Source organism: Halyomorpha halys, unplaced genomic scaffold (genome assembly GCF_000696795.3).
Source record: "Halyomorpha halys isolate HHAL.00 unplaced genomic scaffold, Hhal_1.1 Scaffold58.1, whole genome shotgun sequence".
Lineage (NCBI taxonomy): Eukaryota > Metazoa > Arthropoda > Insecta > Hemiptera > Pentatomidae > Halyomorpha > Halyomorpha halys.
This window is the reverse complement of record NW_027110919.1, coordinates 2,395,671-2,418,133: the sequence shown is the minus strand read 5'-3', so window position 1 is coordinate 2,418,133 and position 22,463 is coordinate 2,395,671. Positions and strand designations below refer to the sequence as shown.

Genomic DNA, 22,463 nt, shown 5'->3' with positions numbered 1-22,463 from the left:
ATGAACCTTGTAATTATTCTTAGGGGACATATGTCCCAGAATAAAGTTATTTTTTCATTCATTCATTCATTCATTTTCATTCATTCATTAATTTTTAGGGTCCACCACAAAATATTAAAAACGCTGCAATTTTCAATTTAAAACAATAACAACTTCATGTGATTAATTTTTTTCAATAAATGTATTCAGATAAGTAAATAATCGTTAGTTACGTTACTGGTAGTTTCACTTACTTACTATGGAATATATATTAAGGGAAAGTATTTGATCGTGCAAAGTTTCGAAATCGAGTTTTCGACGAAAATACGGGTTTTGAGGTCCCGTGAGTACAAATAACCAAGTCTCCTGAAATGCTGTTTGTGTGGCAAGCCAATAAATTCAACAGAAGCAGACCAATTCACACAAAACTTGGATACGTAAGTAGGTTTGCAAGTGAAAGTTGTATGATGCTCGCGACGCATCAGATTTTTTTTTTCAACTCAGCCTTATTGTACATCTACACCATAGAAAAAAACACTGTAATAATTTCATTTTCATAGGTATTGTAGTTTTTGAGACAAAGTGATAAATACGGTACAGTGAGTGAGTCGTATCGTGTTCTTTTATACGTAAGGAAAGGTAAAGAGAAAACGGATTTCTATAGAAACCTTACAAAATACATATGGTTCGAGGGTACAAATCTTTGCCAATACCGGTATTCTTTGGTAATAGTTAATAATGATTAAAATAATTTTACTTTTGTATTATAGAGAATGTCATGTTTCAAATGAGTGGCTTTAATCTTCGAGGAAATTTATATTTTTGTAGTTGTACCAAAAAAACGCTAACTCTCAACGCTAACTATTATTGGTCTTTAACAATTTTCTAATATCAAGCTGATAAAAATCAGTATTTCAGTTATTAATTTTTTTAAAAAGGGTTTACTAAATATTAACCCAACCAGAATATTAGCTATAATTAACTTGGTTCATATAGCTGTCACATGCATTATTTACTTGTCTTTATATGGGTTAAATATTAATTCTGTGAAATCCAGAATGCTAATTATAACAGGAAGTTGGAAACTGTTTTTATTAAGTGGTATTAAGTACTGTCTCATTTAAGGGCCCTGGTAATAGAAAAAACAGATTATATTTGCACCATCTCTTCAGAGATATATCTATAATAAATAGATTTTTTTTTAAATTTAATTAAATATTTTAAATACATTCATTCCTATGTGCAATATTTAAATTCAGCTTTGGGAACTCCGATCCGGACTTGTTCACCCACTTGTAGAGGAAATAACAGGACTCCAGAATATCTTTTTCCCTCAATCTTTATGAAGGTGACGTTTCGACCTTCTGGGAGGATTGTAAGGAGGTGTAAAGCGGGATAGCGCTTACTTTAGGTTTGCAAAATTAGGCTGATGAGTAAGTTTCTCATAAAATGTGGTGATTTGGATAAAAAAGATTTGAGACTAATGGGATATTAAGGTCAAGATATAAGGTATTGCTGATGTGAATTCAGGCGCATTGATTATTGTTCACAGGAATTTGAATAAAACTCGATCAACTGGAAGGATTGAATATAATTGATAATTGAAATTTAAGCTTTGAAAGGCACTGCAGTCCGTAAGTTCAGAGATTCTGTTGTAAAATAGTAGGTTCCCGTAAACTAAAAGTTTAGATTTTTATTTAGCAGTCTATATAATTAGCCAAATCGTTAGTTAAATTATATAGCTTGTTATAAGTCATCACATCACCAGCCGGAATGGCCCCTCCCCATTTCTTGTAAGCCCCCAGCTATCATGCCACCAATGTATAACCGCCTTCAGCGGACCATGTTTGCTCATCTTATAATGCCATACAGCAAACGAAGATATAATGTAAATTATATATGTATAATGTATTGCATTATATTATTATGTATTCTGTAACCATATAAAAAATAGAGAGGTTTGAAAAAAAAAAAGTTAAATTATTTTCTTCTAATTATAGTATGTGTGTTCCTCGTCTTCAGACAAGGAAGTAAAATGTACCAAAAATACGACTGGGAATGGCGTGAAATCGGTTCACGGAGTGTAAAGAGGAGACTAATATACATAGCTCAAAGCGGCCGGGATGGGATTACTCAGCGTCCTTTCATCCTGGAAGGAGACTAAAGGAATTGGCGGGAGTCCTGAAGAGATATGATGAATGGGCGATGCACCGTTGAGGAGTCGCCTGCCAAAGAGCGACATCTTCCTCACCCAATACACACTAATTATCTCGTTCACTTTTTCTCTTCCTATTTATAGAGCTGTCTGTCTCCGGCCCTTCTCAGATCCTTTAGGGATTCTTTCATAACATCTCCCAACTATTTATATTGTCCGACATAATACTTGTTCCCATGAAAGCGGCCGAAGCTCTCGTTCAAATTCAACCCAAATACTGTTTTTCTTTCAAAAATAAATAATAGTCATCTCATTGAAGGGCAAACGATATCCTTCTGTACTATTAGAGCGAATAGTATTCTATGCATAAAATCCAGCCCTTAGGAGAAACATAATTTTAACAAGGAAAATATAATATACATACATTTCAGACGGTCCTAAACAGGCAGTAAACAGTTAATTAGTTCGATTCAGAATTTTTAGGTTTTTCGTACATCTACAACAGTAGATCCTAGTGAAAAAGTTATAACACAACTTAAAGAACATTGAATTATGCATCGAATTAGTATGATAATGTAATAATGTGGTCAAGTCAAGTCAACCTCCTGTTCTGTATATGGACTTCAAAATACCAATAATTAGAACCCAATAAACAACCCGAGTAGGTAGTTCAAGACCATATCACTTGGCCGAATCATTCTTATCGTATTCATTATACGTATAATTTATAGTTCTTTAATTTGTTTTATTATACTTTTTTCACAAGGAACTAAACAATTCATGTTTAGGATTTCCAGGTGAAAATCCGAAAGATCTAAAAGTTTTAGGATTCCTAGAAATGTGTTTTCTTGCTATGTTTAGACTCATACGTAATACATACTGTACCTAAGTTTTAGGGAAAATATAAAAACAAATTTCGTTTGTAGTTTTCAGCATACTCCCCTAACGAATTAATACGTTATGGTACTCATCCTTAGGATTAATGATGTTGAATTTCATATACTATAACATTTTCGCTGGGATGCACCATTTAGGAGTTATAGGCGAAAATTCTAAGAAAATAAAAAATAAACTAATTCTTTACTCTATCAAATTAATTAGCTAATTAGTTAGAGTTTTAAGGCCACAGAAAAGCTTTTCTGGGTTAAGTGTGATAGAAAATAATTTTTTTTTTAATTATCTAGAGACGTATGTTCTGTGGGCTGGATTTTATATATCGTGCTCCTGTACTATAAGTTTCCGTTATTCTTGATTAAATTTCTCACAACACAATACATGCTAGTATTACTCAATACACACTACATTAAACTACATGCTGTCGCTATTTAGCCCAGTACCAAGTTCAAGGTAGCTCCCACAAAATTATGAGAACATTATTTTCGAATCTGAAAGACAAAAATAAGGGAATAAAACCGATAAGGTTTACTGATATATTTGTTTCTGTATTATTGATTATTTACTTTTTAGTCTTTGGAGACTTTTATCTATTTTGTCGAATTCTTTGCACAATCGAGTAATTTACAAACAAGTGTATATAATATATAATTCACAAGATATATGTACAATAAATATAGTATTAAATATGTTTTATACACGTAAATATTTATTAAAACAGTGGTCAACCTTTTCCAAGGGATGCAATTTAGGAAACATTATCAATATTATATATTGTAGTGAAAATTTGTGGTTGCAGATACATAATTTTTGAGTCCCTCATTTCTAGTCGCTAAAAAGTTATTATTATAGTCGGCAAAACGCTTTTCCATAATTTCAACATTTAGACTATTTGGATATTGTATTTTTAACGTCATTATTTTTCATGCTTTTCATAAAACAAGATCTGAGTGAGTACATGAAACATCATTTGTATATATTTTTACATCTTGTTTTAATTGAAAAGATTTCCGACCAAAATTAGTATTTTGCCTGAAAAAGGCAAATATGTAGTTTGTGAAATGCATTTCCATAATTATCAAACACTAACAATGGAAAAATTATTTTTTTACAATCTTAAAGGAAATTGATTGTATAAATTCAAAATGTTTTTTAATGTAAAAATTGAAACATTGACTTCAATTAAACTGAGAAATAATGGATTCTTTTGTGAACAGACCATACTATAACATCTTGAGAAGGAAACCGAGAAATAATGCGACTTTCTTCCAGCTCTTTCATAACTTTTTTTATTTTTTATAAATTACAGTTTTAAATTAACATAAATGAGTAGGTGTTAGCAAATCCTAGAAACCCGCACCTGTGGTGTCATAGTTAAAAATGAATAAAGTTTGGTGAAATCATAAAGTAGATCTACTTTTTCCTTCTGGCATTTTTTGACTTGACTATCCGTGGTAAGCATTTGAGCCGATTTATATTGAATACCCTACATATATGGAATCCTTTATAAAATATTTTTTTTCCGATTTAATAAACATTGTGAATTTATACAATCAATATTCCTTTCATAATTTTGGAAAAGCATTTCAGTAAAATAGATTTTTTTCAAACAAAATATTACACCTACAAGCTCACTAATATTTTCGATGAAAAGAAGATTAAAACATGCATAACAATAAGGTTTATAAGGCTTAATTAATTAAGGTTTAATAAGGCTTACGATTCTGCTTTATGAAATACATGAAAAATAATGACGTAAAACATACATGATCCAGATGGCCTAAAAACGTTTTTCTCGAGGTATTTAATAACTTTTTATAGGACTAGGACTAGAAATGAGAGAATTATATACAGCCATGTATTATGGCTGTCTTCATAAGCATTAATCTGCTTTTATTATCTCATTTATTTTCTTATATGTTATGCTAGAATTCAAATAATGGTATTTTATTGTTTTTAATATCATTTCTTCTTTTACATTCCGAAAACAGTTTATTTATATTGCATTAATTGTATAGCTTAAATTTTAGTGCTGTATTTTTATTTATTAATTTTTTTTTTCACTTTGGTTTTTATTAATAGGGAGGAAGAGGATAGTTCCGAAGAACACGTTTTAGCGCCCAGGAGTCATAGAGAGGTCAGGTTAATAATTTAATTCATACATTATATTTCTTATTAAATATTCAGTTATAACTGCTATCATGAATTTTATTGTTTCTACAATAAAAACCTATTCTCATATTCTATATAGCTATTTTAAATGTTTCTGAGTGGAAATTAAGTGCTGTGCCATATTTTATTATCATCCTGCAGTCATTTGTAATTTAATACAGAAAAAAAGTCTATTCACCTACTATTAATATTTCATCTGTGGATGTCATAAAAATATTTGATACAGGTTAGATATTAATGGATTTAATAGTCCTTGGATAGAGTTCCTGTTCGATTAGGTAAAGATGAAACTGGCAAAAATGGCACATTCTATATCGGTTTATGCCATTCTGTCATAATCATATGCCGTATTACAATGGCTGCCGTATTCTGAGGCTCCTTTAACATCTTCAAAATCTAAAGATAGTAGCTGTTTCGTACATAATAATGTTATTTTCCTGTCACTACATGTAAGATAATATGTGCTCAAAATACACTTTAAAATAGATTGAAACCCTCATCAACTTAACTTCTATTCCGTAAAGAAAAAATCAACTTGTTAAAATTTATAGATGGATAAACTTATATCATTAGACTTTAGTTAGATATAGCCTTGTTGCCTTAAATCAGTGCTTCACAATTGTCAGTGGTCTGTGTATCACTAGAAGCTGAACCGGATAATACAAGTGCCGGGACGAAAAAAAGGCAGTTATCTCACCTCAATTTTTGATTACTTTAATGAAAACTATGTATAATTACTAGTCAAAACTGATGAGTCTGCCAAGTATACGTAGGGGGAATAAAAAATGGCGGCTGTTTCAAAATCTTAAAAAAACATTATTTTGTTTTCGGAGCTCGATATCTTAAAAACTACCAACAACACTAGAAACCCTAAGGGAACATTATTTAAAGGAGAGTAAATTTGCTGAAATATTAGTCCTAATAGAGCTATTTACGTCCAATAGTTTTCGAGATATAGCCTTTTAAAAAGCAACATTTCATGAAAATGTACTGAAATATCAGTAGTTAGTGAATATATTTTAAAAATCTATATACCAATAACCATTACCATTCGACGTACAAATGATTGATTTATAGTTGTTCGGACAATAAATTTGATTTATGAAAAACATTATTTCAGAAACCATTGGACGTACAAATGTCTGCCATCACTTAAATTAAAGCTAATTAAATTCAATATAAAATATTTCATAACTTTTATCTTTGTAGGAGTAGTAGTTTTTATGATATTTGACAAAATGTTAATTTCTATTGTTCGTATAAAATGTTCTATTTTTGCAAAATTTATCTCTAGATCCATAAGACGCACATACGTCTGTCAATACCCGAATAAAGGAAATTTAATTTACTATAAAGTAGTTAGGACACTTATGTTCGTAGGGGTAGTAGTTTTTATGATATTCACATATGAATATAAATTTGGCAAATGAAGATTTGTCCGAACAACTATAAATCAATTTACTTTCAAATTTCATGAAAACTACTACTCCTACGAAAATAAACGTCATATACTACTTTATAGCTCATTAAACTAGCTTTAATTTGAGTGCTAATAGACATCTGTACGTCAAATGGTTTTTGAGATATAGATTTTACAAAATAAATTTACTAACTAAGGATTTTTCAGTACGTTCCAATCATTTTTATAAAATGTTGCTTTTTAAAACGCTATATCTCAAGAACTTACATTTTAGCAAATTTACTTTTTTTTAAATGATGCTCTTTTAGATTTTCTATTGTTGTTGGTAGTTTTAAGTTATAGAGCTCCGAATAAAACATTTATTATTTTTAACGTTTTGAAACAGCCGCCATTTTTTTTATTCCCCCTACCTATACTTGGAAGACTCATCAATTTTGGTTAGTAATTATAACTAGTTTTAAATAAAGTAATACCTGTCTTTTTTCTCCACTTGGCTTCTTGAACTAAGGTGCTGCCCATCGCCCACCCGACTTGAGGTATGAGAGTCATCCAGAGAAAATATTTGAAAATTAGGTTGCTTAAAAACCCAAAGGAGACCTTTATAGTGCATTTGTGTGTTATAATGTTTCAACTAATACCCAAACATGAAGAAAGGTTGCCTCACCCTACCGCGGCCACTTTATCCACTGACCACCGAGCATCTGTATAGTAGAGCATCTGCTTCGATTCTATCAATAATGATAACCCAGTATATAACCAGGTTAAGTCATACAAATCCACCATTTACTCAAATTCAGCGTAATTGCCTCAAAGAGAAATTTTACATTATTCCCTATGTTAATTCAATCACATTAAACTTTTAATCAGGTATCTATATACACGTAAACAACTTTTTTTTGGCCAAAAACTTCGTGGTTTTTAACTAGGTACATTATTTTGTAAGAATTGAGATAAATCAAGACATAAACAAGCCTATGCTTGCACATGAACTAACCTAGCCTATGCTTGCAGGGTGGCTGCCTGGCTTGGGCGTGTAAAACGTGCAAAAGGAGATCCGCCAGTGTCGACAGGAGGAGAGCGGCGACCTTGAGGGAACGGAGGAGGCTGCGAAAAGTGGGTTCATTCATATCTTATTTTATATCTTGTAAAGATGATTTTATTATAAAATAATTACCTAATTTCGATTTATTACTTTCCATAATGAACCTTAATAATGAAGAAAAAAAATTGCAAATTCTGAAAATGTGAAAAAAAAATCCAAATATCGAATTTAAACGATCTCTGGCCGCTGTTCATTCTCTGATTTTTTTTTTCTGATTTGTCATCAAAGCTTCAGGTCATCCCAAAATGATCCTCAGAACTAGGCATTAACCTCTGCCATTTTGTTTTAAATTAAGTTCCATAGAAATTTTGATACGACTATATCTCGGGTATTGTAAAGATAAAAAGATATAAAATCATTATTTAAAAAACTACAAAAGTTGAATAAAAAGTAAAAAAAAAAAAAAAATAGAAAATACGAAAACATATTAGATTATTTTTTTCCAAAATTAAAACAGTTACTAGCGTATCTATGTTTTTCACTCTTTATAAAATATTATGAAAATAAAAATCGGGTGCGGTGCGCCCATCACAAAACTTTCACACTTCATAATTTTACGGGGGAAAAATCTTAAGACCAGGAAAGGTGAAAATTACGAACAAATAATTTTTGTTTTGCGATTGCTGTAAAACACGTATTAGAGTTTCTTGAGATAGTAGAAACGATTGTTTCTAAAGCCAACAACCAACGTGCGTTGACCCGATAGTTGAACGCCCTTTCAAAACGAACAATTTTTTTTTTTTGTTTTTTTTAATAATTTATTTATTGATATTTACAACTGTATACACATATATACAACAAGTAAATTTGCTGTAGGTGACATAGTGACATGATAAAAACATATGGAGAATCTACCCACTGATAGAACTCCAATAACATTTCTAGAGGAGAAGATCTCGAGGCCATCTTCTTTTCAGACGCCTAGGAGGATTATTAGGTAATGAAGGAGAAGCCAGGTTAGAAACAAGTGGATTTGGGTGGTTGAGAAGTTTATTATGGAAGGAACGGTATCTGGTTCTGGGCAAATCGGCAACATATGGAATATTGAGGTCCTGATGAATGACTTGATTTGTGACAAAGTAAGGAGCATTAAGGATTTTACGAAGGATTTTGGACTGCAAGGATTGGATTCTGGAGGAATTTGATGGTTTAGTGGAGCCCCAAAGCTCAACTCCGTATGTCCAGATAGGCCTTATAATAGTCAAGTAGATCAGTCTTTTGTAATGGATTGGCAATTTAGACCGTTTGTCTAGTAAATGTTGCAATAGTCGGAATCTACGAGCAATTTCTTGTCTTTTTAGTCTTGTATGAGGATTCCATGTCAGTCGTTTGTCGAGATGTAGTCCTAAGTAACGGATCTGTTCGACAGGACGAACAATTGTAAATTTCGTTCCTGACAAAAATACGATTGTTTAACAAATATAACGAAGTTATAATGAAATCGGGCTTTTCCTGTCCGAAATAGTTACCTTAGTTTTTCCCTACTTTTTTCTTGTAGGCAGTCATATAATTCTTTAATATTTTGTATTTATCCATTGTTTATTATTGTTAAGAATGAGAACTTTTTTCAAATAAATAAAACTAAAACCACTTTAGGGGAACATTTTTTGATCATTCGGCATTTAAGACTATTTCAAGGATGATGAGGACTAGGGTGAGGAAGACTAATGAGGATAAAATCTATCTGGTATTTTAAGGCAATCTACAGCGAAGGTGATGTTTGCGTAGTTTTCTACAGGTGACCTCTCAACAATCAACAAAAAGCATATTCTAACCGTAGTGGGGGGGGGGGGGAGTGGGTGTAAGTTTTTCATTTTGTGGGACTGCCAAAGTCAACGCCTACAGGTCGGATTCGAGCCGACGCCGCCTAGATCTCGATGAACGATAGACCTAGGCCTAACCATCCGAGCAACGGATGGCCCTATCTGGTATTAAAGATTACTTAATACCTCATTTTACACTGAGTTTAATAAAAACCGTTTGAACCGTTATGGGTAAAATCGAAAAAATGTGAAAATCGTTCCTATTATGTTTTACTTTACTTCGTTCGATTTTAGCGAAATAACCCAGTTATGAACCCGCCGAAATATGTAATTTCAGTTTTACATACGACTTTTCCTTTTTGTGCTAGGCGGACGACACACAGACCATAGAGCAAGACTGATTTATTTGGACTCAGGACACTTCAAAACATGTTTTTCTGTCGAATACTTGAATTCGAAATTTTACATGATCGCAATACTTATATGCTATACTTATATTATACCCCTACTATATGTTCAAAATATAGGTAAGTAGTGGAAGTAAAAAAAAAAAAATACTGTCCGATTGTGAATAGTGATGGTCTGCACTGAGGGGAACAGCGGGGAGCTTTTCTATATTGACTTAACAAATTAAAACTACTCGCCTCCTTACACAACCGTTTGATTAGAAACAATACTTCTTTATATAGTGCTTTTTTATTTTCTTCTTTTGTAAAAATCACATTAGGAGGAAAGATGGCCGAGATGGTTAAAAGGACTAAGATTACTATACTTTGTGAAATATATTTTAATATTAGGTGGAATAATATTCCGTTTTTCTCCTTATGGTCCATTCTTGTTTGGCATTATTTAGCATTGGACAACAAAAATATAATTATCATGAAATGTAAAACAATGGAAAGACAGTATAAATTCAATAGTTTTATAATAGATCTTGTTTCATGTTCACCACCTTATCTTAAACTGAAGGATTGAAAGTGAACTTTCTGCTTCGCCCACTGTTATTTTAGACTGAGAACTATTTCGTTGTTGCAATAAGGATGAGGTAACCAAAAGCCTAAGCGACTAAACCTATCCTTTTTTGGAACCTGAATCCCTTGCACCCGCTGAGAGTACAGTAGCGGAGCTCTACATAAAGTAGCTATCTATGTTTAGTAAGCTAAGGCTGTTTTTGTGAATGTTTTTGTTGACCCTGAGGCTAATCGCTGGGCCCCCTCCCCCATAAAGCCCCACATCCTCCCCTTACATTATGTACAGTTTCCTCTGCCATCGTCATCTGCTGCGGCGGGTCCCAAAGCAGTTTGTTGCTTGATGGATTTCCTCTCTAGTAAACACGTGCGAGCTTTTCCTTTCGACGCCTTTTTATCTGCCTCCCATCTATTTTTTTTCCTCCTTGTAAATTTAGAAGAGGTTGAACCATAATATACTTGAAACCTGTTATATTTTCAAGTAAAGAGGATTCAATATGAGTAGGCGGCCAATGTAAATTTAGTATTGATATATTTATAGAAAACTTTATGTAATGAAAATTGAATTAAATATTTAATATTTTATTCTGACAGGCTATAATGACTTATTAGAAGATAAATTAGAAACTTGTATTCATGAAAAAAAACAGAAAAAAATATGACTTCAAAATCTAAAATTTTTAATTGAACAGGTTCCAGTATTAATTCTATCCAATTGCATTCTCGACTTTCGTTTCGCTACGCCCTTAAGTTTTTTTATTGATACGCATGTTAATTACACGGTTCCTCTTGTGAATTCAATTCTCAAAGGTCAAATCATGTTTATTAAAATTTAAAAAAAAAAAAGAAATATTATGTACTTAAACATACTTTATAAAAATGGCGAGGAGCTTTACCAACCTTCTTACTTGGCAGGGGTTTTTCTCAAATATCCTTAGTATATCAAAAGTCCATTTTGGAATTGTCTATCCTTTACACTTAACCCACATAATTAACCAGCGATTGTAAATTGTATAAACTCATTTAACTTTTTTTTAAACTTGCCATTATGTCAGCAAAAACAAAAAAAATATATATGTTTCAAGGGATGGATGTGTTCACAAATATAAATACAATTATATTCAAAAACTCTTTTTTCTATGTTTATAAATAAGAACATATTCACAATTCCATATTTGAAAATTAATAAATTCCAGATCGTATTTGCTGAAGTGAATACGAATGTGTTTGTACTAAAAAGTATGAAAAATAATATAGTTATATTTTCAATAATAAGTAAGTTATATATTCAAGAGAAATATATTAAAGAGTGAGGTATAGACTCAGCCGACCGCCATTAGGCTCAACACTAGAAAACAAATCGTAAAACACTTTCGAAACAGATGCAATATAGAAGTACAATATTAAACTATTTATTCTATCTATTTGTTATTGTTTTATGTTATTTATAATAGCTTATATTTGTTTCAATACATTTTTCTAAACCCGAGCAAGGTTTTCTAGCTAGTCTTTTTTTTTCAAAGAGTAACTCCTTAGATCATCAGAGCCTCAAAATAAAGCGTTTTTATCACTTGTTCGAAAAAATATTTTGAAATAAAATGTATTTTCTTTAATGATAATTAAAGAAGTATAAACCGTCATGTTTAGATAAAAAATTACTATTGACCAACCTATCCGGCGTCCTCTGAAAAATAGCTGGTAAGACCCAACATCTCATGACAAGGAAACCTAGGTTGACCATTCTATACTTTAAACATGTATTTGAAAGTCGCCTGCAGCTAGTTTCTACAAATTGTAATTTATATTTTTATATCGTCTAAACCCTATTTCTAATAAGCTTAGCATAAACACAAGTTGAAGAAAGTTGTACATTATTCTTATAAATACTGAACTGTGGCAGGTGAACGAAGCTTTCGAAGCGCTAAAAAGACGAGCGAGCCCTAACCCGGGACAACGACTGCCTAAGGTGGAGATCTTGAGGAACGCGATCGAGTACATCGAGTCCCTCGAGGAGATACTTCAAGGCCCCAATTCCATGTCCTATCCGGTAAGTACCTTTATCACGTATTCACATCCGAATCACGTTCTGTCGAAGAGACTTTTTGTATATTTTTATTTCAAATCAAAAGGGGGATACTGTAGCAGTGTGGCAACGCGCCTTTCTACCAGCCCAAATATTGTGAGCTCTAGCCCCGGCCCTATCCGGGGTTTTTCAAGCATTAAATTATACTTAACTCACTCACAGCCTCCCCCCGTGCATTTGTGAGGCCCATGAGCCAATGGGTGGCGCTCGTAAAGAATAGGCGTGAGAGTGACGAACGAACGTGTGATGTATTTCCTTAGTACATCGCGCGAGGCCCCTTGGACCTCCACGGTCTGCCATGCAAATAATAATTTCAAATTAAAATAGAAAATAGCGAAAAGCGCCCATTCTCTTTTGATCTCATTCCATAACAAACGGCTAAGTTGTCACTTTAAAACTGTTGTCAACTGTCTAAGCAAGGATAAAGTTGAAAGCACACATCATCACACCTCAATACCAATCTGAAAAACACTTAAACACAGATTTTCGTTGGAATAGTAATGTATCGATCAACATTTTTAAATACCTTTAATTTTGTTATTTGAAAAAATTAAACTTTCCTCATTGTTTGTAATAATAAACAATGGATGAATATAAAATAAGATTGAATTAGATAATTACTGTTTTTCCGTGGTATTTATTACAATAGTTAAGCATTACTTTTACTTACCTATCTGAAATATATAGTGATAAAGAATAAAGAATTAGCTGTTTTAAAATGTAAAAGGATTAATTTCCCCTTAAAGTAGTACTTGCCCACATCAGATTTTTTCTAACCCATGTAGTTTTTAATATATGGAATCAATTATTTTTATCATATACATTTTATCAATCTTCTTATACTTTAGATGAAATGTCAACACATGCGATTGATTAGCTATATTTCATTTTATAGCTATATATCTTCCTTCTATATTTCAGAAACTACATGACAAAAATAAATGTTCTATGATCCCATTCGTACGAAATTTTATTGAACTCATTTCGCTAATCCCAATTATTTTTTAGATGTAATAAAAAAAAAAAATGATAAAACACAAGGTACTAATCACATCAACCTCTCTCTCTCTCCTGCATTTCAAACCTAATTCACACACCTCTGGAACTTTTACGTACGTACGTCACTAAACAATGTAAAATATATCACTTATTTATTTCACATAGCATTAGCAACGAACCTTACAATGCCACAAGGCAATCTAAGGCAGTAGTATGCTAGTATACATTTGTCATTTGTATGTATGTATTTTTTTATAATAAAAGAGGTTCAGAAAAAAAACTTCTTTATTTTTTTTTTAATATTAGTGTTGTCTAATTTGACCAATATTTGATCCCACCATAATTCATAAACAATGTGGTTTAGAAATGAAAGTTGGATAACCATATTGGTTGCAAATTATATGTTATACTTAAATCTTGTTAAAAATATTTTTTTCTCTAAACTAAGAGGTTATTTAGACAAAAACGAAAACTGACGGATTATATGTTTTTTATGTCTTTCTCTCAACCACCGCTAAACTCGACGCAAATCCGAGGGGTTTTAAAGATATAATGAGTTACCAAAGAATACATGGCTGTGGTCCTTTTTTTATTTCTTTTGTTTTGATCGTGTCTAATGTGAGTTGGGTTTAGGAAAAAAGAGATATATTTGAACAATGTTTGTTGAGTAAGAAACCTCCTGGTTCGCAAAGATTTACTACGACTATTATTACCTGTTATTAATCGCCCTGTTGGCTCCTAATACTAATATAAGCTATCAATATTAACCGACAAAAAAGTGAACAAAGGCCGCCTTGAAAGGGTTTGATAGCTTAACTGGCCATCCATTAGGGTGGACAATTGGACAATTAATGGCGAAATAAAAGAGAGGAGCGGACATCGTAGAACTGACTTGTATGAGAGATAAATAAGGGCTGGAAGGGACTTCTAAAAATATTAATAATGTCAAAGAATCCCTTTGAGGAGGCTGGCAACCTCTAGTCTTCTCCTCTCTTATTTATAGTCCAACCGCGGGCCATATTTTACACGCTTTTTGTTGTTGTTTTCCTTTTTCACTATTTATGCTATTGTATTTAGTACATTTTTTATTTTACTTTTTTAAATGTAATTTATCACTACATATTTGTTTTCTGTTTATGCGGACAACCTAATAGGTTTATTTGTTATTTAAATGTTAAATGTTGGTTATTTAATTTAACGTTGTTTTGTCATTTATTTTAACAAAACTCATAAAAAACGCTGTCCACTGTATTTTTTTTTTGTATACACAATGTACTTATACAGTATTGGTGTATGTTCAAAACCAAACTTGTGCCATGTTTTATATATATATGTGTGTGTGTGTATGTTTTGTATCATACCAATTATTCTGTTGTATGGTTATTGTTGATCTTCTTTCCAGTATTAGTCCAAGAGCCCAAGAGAAAAAAAAATTACTACAAATTTATAACTTAATTTGAAGTATTTGAGATGCACGCCCCCTAAATGTTCTTTTATTTAAGGAGACCTAACTTTTCACTCATTTTTCCACATCCATACAACTACTAACAACGCTGAAAACAAAATTTATATCAAAATTATTCAAAGTAGAGTAAACGATGAGAATATTGTCTTATTTAAATTAATTAAAATTTGAGAATATGTTGACGATTAGTTATGTTTGTTTGTTGGTTTTTAAATTGACAGAAGAATGTTCTAGATGGATATAAAAGCTTTCAGAGATGATAAGCCTTTTGTCATGGTTTCGGATTGTCACAAATATATATATTAGTTTTATGAAAATCTAAGGAATGGTTTAAAGATAAAGAATGTTCTAACAGAAGTTTTGTCAAAATCAACCAGAAAAATTGCTTTAAAAAAAAAAAAAAAAAAAGAAACCTTCTCTATTGTTTTCTTATTTTTCCTTACCCAGGTTATTGTTCACCACACAGTATTATTGTCATATTTACTTACTTCTTTTGTTTTACTTAACCTTATATTTTGTTTCTTTATTCTAGTCTTTTATATACATATTTCGTTAATTACATATATTGTATTTCCCATTTTTTCCATAGATTTAATTTTAAATTAAATTATTTATGTTTCTTTTGTATTATACATCCTTATATTTTTATTTCCTTAATCCTGTTCTTTTTCTTACATAATTAATTATCTATGTATATTAATTATACATTTTATTTCTCGCGTATTTCATTACTTTATTCTTAATAATTTTCATTTTTGCATATATTTACAAACTAGATTTTCATATGTATTTAATTTTTTTTCCTTTCTCTTACTTAATTTTACTATTACTCTTCTCATACAGCTTTTATCTTCTTATAATACCTAAATTATTTATGCCTGTCAACACTATTTATTTATCCATATGTTAGTTATTTTCTTATGTTCTAATTATTCTATATATCCTTTTATTCATTGTTTTATTTTTTGCCCTGATGAAGGCTAGAAATTCTGGCCGAAACGTTATTACTAACAAATAAGTTTTTGTTTGCGTTTTTCACTACAATTCTTTACGTTCAAGAGTTCTTGAGATTCAGTTTTTCAAAAACTGATATTGTTTTTTAAATAACGAAAAATCAATATTTTGTGAATTGATTTTGGCAAATATCACGGAAACCACTCTCTCTACGAAGATAAACGTTATCAATTTTTTTATTTTAAATTCAGTTATCTTTAATTTTAGCGCTGATTTCATAAACCAAAACGTTTTTTCCCAAACTATGAGAAATCAACATTTTGGAAGATATCCTATTCCTGTTACTATTCCTTAATTGAGAGGAAGTATACATCTGTACGTCGTTCGTAGTAGTAGCCAAAATAAATTAAAACATTTATTGATTTTTCGTTATTTGGAAAAAAAAAATGTTGCTTTTTGAAAAACTGTATCTCGGGAACTATTGAACTTAAACTGATCAATTGGGACTCATGGTTAATCAAATTTTCTCTACTTTGACTGAAGTTATATTAAATTTTTTAGAGTTGTTGGTGGTTTTGAAGCTCGGAATGAAAAATAAATTTTTTGTAACGTTTGGAAGCAGCCGTCATATTTTATTACCTCTGTTTGGTAAAGTCATCAATTTTGAATTTGTAGTTTTCAATAAAGTAACTGAAATTTAGGGTGAAATAACTTGACTTTGTTCGCCACGGGCTCATGGACAATATGGTATGCAAATTATTTATGTTTTCCAAGCTTTATTTTTTATATTATTTATCATAAATATTTCTCTCAGATCTTAACATGGAGCATCTTTTGTCTTTTAGAACGAAAGTAACCCAACATACCTGATCACAGACAAACTCCAGGAGTACACTCAGAACCTGAGGCTCAGTTCACCTATTGGTAAGTAAATTATTTGCTTTTAAAATTTCCGGACTTTATAACAAACAATAATAGTCTTAAAAAAGTTAGTGACATTTTAATAAATATTAATTAATATGATATTAGATATAGTTATTAATTATTTTAATAGTGATGAATTATTAACTTTTTTTTTTGTTCACTTAATTTATTTCTGAGATACTGAAGTCATTTCGACTAGATGAACTGAAAATTTCTAATTTTTATGTATTTCATACAATCAATTTTCTATTGCTTCTAAGTTCCTCTAAAAAAAAAAAAGTACGTTACCCGCTTCACTGAACATTCTAGCCGGCGAAGATTTTAATAAAAACTTTTGTTGCTCTATTGTAGTTTTCGTTGTTGAGCCTGGCATACACTCGCTCAGATTTGCTTCTTGTTCTCCTGCATGGAAATCTATAAGTATTATTCCATGTACGCACATGATCCCCTAGATTTATAAAAGTATATACAATTACTTCATAGTAAAAAGAAATTAAAAATATTGATAAAAATGGTAGAAACAATTCATTCTAGCTGATTCCATATGCACTACTTGAGCACTAAACTCCCATAGCTGTGCCAAAAGGTAAAGAAGAGGCAAGGAGCGCTTTGGAGGAATATTGGATTATATTCGCTTCTCAGGAGCACATTTTTTCACGCTAAAATTTCTCGCTTTGGAGTAAGTTTAACATTATTCTCTTCAAGACTCTACTCCGCGTTATTGCCACGTAGTTAGATTGTATTTCGTTACTACTATGGCCTTTAATAGCTAAAATTAGCTTATTTTGCGATGAGTTATAAATAATTTATGACCCGGTGACAGTCTAAAAATTTATATTTCCTAACTTGTAAGTGGAAAGAAAACTCGAAAGCAAAGTTAGAGACTCCCCTCTTAATTTTACATAAGACTGAAACGACAAGAAACTGCTCGTAGATTCTGATTGCTACAACACTTACTTGACAAACGCTCTGAACTTCCCATTCACTACAAAAAATTAGTATACACTACGATAATCAGACCAATTTGGACATATGGAATTGAGCTCTGGGGCTCCACCAAACCATCAAATTCTTCCCGCATCCAATCTTTACAATCCAAAGTCCTACGTAAAATCTTTGCTCCTTATTACGTCACAAATAAACTCATTCAAAAAGACCTTAACATCCCATTCGTTGCAGATTTGACCCAAAACAGCTATGGGTCTTTTCATTCCAAACTCCTTAACCATCCTAACCCATTAATTCTCAATCTTTCATCCTTAACAATCCCTGATAATCCTCCGAGGCGTCTGAAAAGAAGATGGCCACGGGACCTTCTAATTTAAATTAATGTTTGAAGTACCACCAACGGGTGGTTCCTTCCCAAGATTTTCAAGTGTATATGAAACATACTACATATTTACCTATTGTATTATTTTGTACAGTTGTAAATTACATTAAATAAAGAATTAAAAAAAAAATTTACATAACTTAATGTACGAAGAGATATTTCAAGAGAGGATTTAATCACCTTCATCTTCATAATTTTATTTTATTTGTGTCGACCCGGAGGAAGATCCATCATCAGCCGTAGTCGTGAGATCATCAAATAACCTAAAAATATCCCATTAAATATGTCTCCCTTTGAGTTGTGCAACACTAGTTGAAACATATAAACATTTCCATCCTCAATTTAAATTGATTACTAATTGAAGCATTATAAATTGGTAAGTTAAAAGGAGAGAGCTGTTATTTAGTGAGATCAAAGGATAGTGGTAATGGCGGCGCGGAGTAGGTACCCGCTCTGGAGGATTCATGCCCTAGCCCTCCTTGTTCCTCTTGTCAATTAGATGTAAAGCACTCGCAGTAGTGGATGCGCTGAGTTATTGTTGGAGTGCTTGATTTGTGATTCCAAGCTATCTCCATTTGTTCCTTGTTAGTGAAAGCTTTACGGCACTCCAAAATAAATTCCCCTCTCTGGGTCAAATGCTCTTACGCCAGGATCTCTCTTATTAGTGTTTGTTCTATCTTAGTGTCTATACGGTTCTACTACCTAAACGGTTTTGGCTAGTTATATTAAACTGATCGACTTTAGCTATTACAAACAAATTGTTGAATAAATGTAACATATATAATATTTATTTTTAACATAATGATAAACGTCGTCAGTAGCGAAAGTATAATTTTGAAACCTTGTGGGAGACATTTTTTGAGGCTAGTGGAATTAAATTATCAGGCAGAATTTGATCAAATTGATTTAAGACCATTTAGATACCAACTCCCGCAACCTTAAAAAAAATCGATAAAAATCGGATTTATAGTAGTTGGTGTTATGACCATCGCTATAGGCCGAGTGTTTATGACCGGTGTTGTAGATTGTGTGTTGATTGTAGTGTTCGATCTGGGCCTTGTTTCATAATGAAAGCTAATAGTATTAGTTGATAGTAATAGTGTCGTAATAATACTAATACTTATTTTTTTCATGATAGGGATGACAATTAATGATATTACAGAAATTTAAAAATGCTACAGTACAAGTTACTATTGTGCAAGTCTGTGTAATTGAATTAAGATAAATCGACAAGACTAATAGTATTAGTTTGTACTTTATTATGAAACAGGGCCCTGGTCTTTCATTTCATGGCGGTCCCACGAAACAAAACTCGACGCTCACAGTCTGGTTAGAATAGGTTGGTTACCCAATGGGTAACTCCCTTTCCTCCTTCGTACCTTAATTTGTCAGAAATAGTCAGGTTGGCATTTACGACTATCTTTTCAAGTTTAAGATTATAGGGGAGGAAGGAAATGGGGTGTACGAGATCTAAGTTATTCTACCATTCAATACCCAATTCGTTAGTAATGCAGCAAATCGTTAGAATCGGTACCCAACCTGCCGTTTCATTAGAAATTTATAGCAGTATTTTCCATACCAATGTATATTGTTTAATTGACAATAAAAAAAGATAGGGAAATATCTATCGTTTAAGTATAAAGGTGAAAGTATATTGTAATTAATAATATACCGCTATACAAGTTTCAGATTTGATTATATATGTCATAGTTTGATATTATGATTATGATGACTGGAAAATTAATTCTAATTTGTGGCTATTTTTTTTTCACTAATTCTCTTGGGGTGCTAGGATGGTTCTCCCTTGAGATACCTATTTTGATACCTGTTGATGAAATGCCACATTTATGTCCACTTCTTGCTACAGACTTTCATATCTTCATATCCAGATCCACCCCCGTACTCCGTAGATCGTATCGATGACCAGAGTATCATTATCTGCCGGGGTCTAATGAACCGACCCTAAGATTGTCCTTAGCTAGCGAGGCATCACTAACTACTTCCTAAAGGAGGCTAAGAATAGGCACCGCCTCCTCTCCGCCACACTCCTTTCTTTCAAGAGTTATTTTTAATTTATCTTCCTCGGCTCCCTAATGAATAGCCCGGCTGACATTTCGCGGTTCGTCCCGATATTAGTTATTAGTTAGTTTGTCTTCGGGTCTCGGCTAAATAGTTTCTTCTTGCTAATAACTTGCTATGGGTGTATGGCTCAAAAATATCTTATAAATTACTTTCTTAGTAATTTTGACATCAGTTTTGATAAAGAACGAAATAGGAATTTCAGGTATTTTATTCGGTTTTTGCCTATAAATCCTAAACGGTTGAAAATTATATTGAATAAACAAAATTAAAGGAAAATTAATTATGTGTCGAATGAGCAGTATAATTTTATAATGTGATTTGGACATGAACCACCTGTTCTGGTATATGGACAATGGGGGCCGAGGGACAGCAGGAGTATGTGGTTTACGACCATATCACTTCATCGAATCATTACGTTATGACACTCAGTCACGTATAATTTATTGTTCTTTAATTGGTTTTATTATAACTATTTCACTAGGATCCTTTTAGGATTTATAGGTGAAAACCGCAATGAAAACCCAAAATTTCTAATTCACCGCTAATTCAAACTAATTTGCCGCTTAGTAATCGTTTTAGGACCGGCATAAATCCGTTTCCTTATTAAATTTAGATTTATATTTTGTACTCCATAATTTTGGCCAAAATTAGAAAAAAATTATTTTCCGGTTAAAATTTTAAAACATCAAGAAGTAATGTACACTTTTGATGCAGAAATGTAATGCTGTTTAATATATCATACTATAACTTTTTCATAGGATTCACAATTTAGGAATTATTGGCGAAATAAAGTAACAAGACCTGAATCGTTACTTTATTAAATTAATTACCAAATTAGTAAGATGTTTAGATCCGCCAGAAATACGTTTTCAGGTTAAGTGTATAGAAATTAATTTTATAATTATTTGCAGATGTAGGATTAGGACTATAGGCAGGATTTTATGCATCAGGCTCCTGCACTATAATGGAGGTTAGCGATGCACTTAGAATGTAATCAAAATATTAAAATTTGACCCCCTAACTAATTATATATCATAATTTAATAAGATACAATTTTAATTTTTATGCTTAAATGTAGTTGAACAAAGTTACGACAGATATTTTGCAATAAAAAAAGGAAAAAATCAAACTAAAAATTTGGTTAGGGGTGGTTTTAATTTTTAGTTAAAATTTAAAATTTTAATGGCAAATAAAGGAATTTGGGGATAAAAATTTGCATTCTACAGACTTTTCAGTGAATACTGCAGTTACATATTCCATACACCATATACATATTCCATACATACATATTGTACTTGTTAATTCTTTTGTCATTAAACTGTAATTAAACAGCTTTTTTAACACCAGTGGGATTTTTTTTTATAAATTAATATGAACTGATCCAGTTGGGATCGAACATACTGCGCTTCTTTCTTGATTGGCCATCTTTAAAGGCCACCTACTTCACATCCGTAAACTAAAAGTAACTATACCAATAATTTGTTTTTCATTAGTGAGTTAATGAGGCTCCATGAAGCTTATTGAGCTGAAATTAACTATTCATCACCAAGTAATTCATGATTTTTTTGATAAAAATATCCCGGCAGGTTTTTAAAGTTTGTCTCTAAATCTTTATTTTATATCTAAAGTATTATTTTATAGTTTAATTTTACTAAAATCCCGAATAGTTCATTAAATAATTGAAAAAGAAGTATGAAGAATCCCGTTTATAATCTGGAGAGTACCCACTAGAAATAAGGCGGTCCTCATTGTAACCCTTTCATGTGATGGTAGCAGACATGGAGACATCTGAGTACCGTATTGTCAAACGAATTTTCTTTTCGGATTAGAAGAAGATAGTTGACCGTATAAAGTAGATTGGAGGAAGATAGTCCGGGTGGTGGTCAATAAAGCTATCTAAATAGTAAAAGAAAACTATTTATTGTTAACAAACAATAGGTGCCACTGCAGAGCTTCGTCAGGGCTGTCTGATCGTAGTAAAAAATACAACAGGATTTTCTTTTCGTTTCTGCACCCTTTCTTTGCAGTTGCTTCGAACCATCTCTTTATTTTAATTCATTTATTTAATTTTCCCTTATGCGCTGGGATCTCTTGAGCTCTGCTCTACCCCTCACCCGTGGGGGATAGAGTGGGCTCAGGGATCCTCAGGTCGATTGTGTAAATATTGTATATA

At 31.8% G+C, this 22,463-nt stretch overlaps 1 protein-coding gene across 1 annotated transcript in view; it reads left to right on the top strand.

The window, feature by feature from the left end:
* Window positions 1–22,463, top strand: part of nau (nautilus) — a 52,449-nt gene that overhangs the window by 9,922 nt on the left and 20,064 nt on the right. The window contains exons 3-6 of the mRNA XM_014438509.3: window positions 5,111–5,165; window positions 7,632–7,733; window positions 12,354–12,500; window positions 16,800–16,878. Coding sequence (XP_014293995.1) covers window positions 5,111–5,165; window positions 7,632–7,733; window positions 12,354–12,500; window positions 16,800–16,878 — 383 coding nt within the window. The remainder of the gene's footprint in view (window positions 1–5,110; window positions 5,166–7,631; window positions 7,734–12,353; window positions 12,501–16,799; window positions 16,879–22,463) is intronic.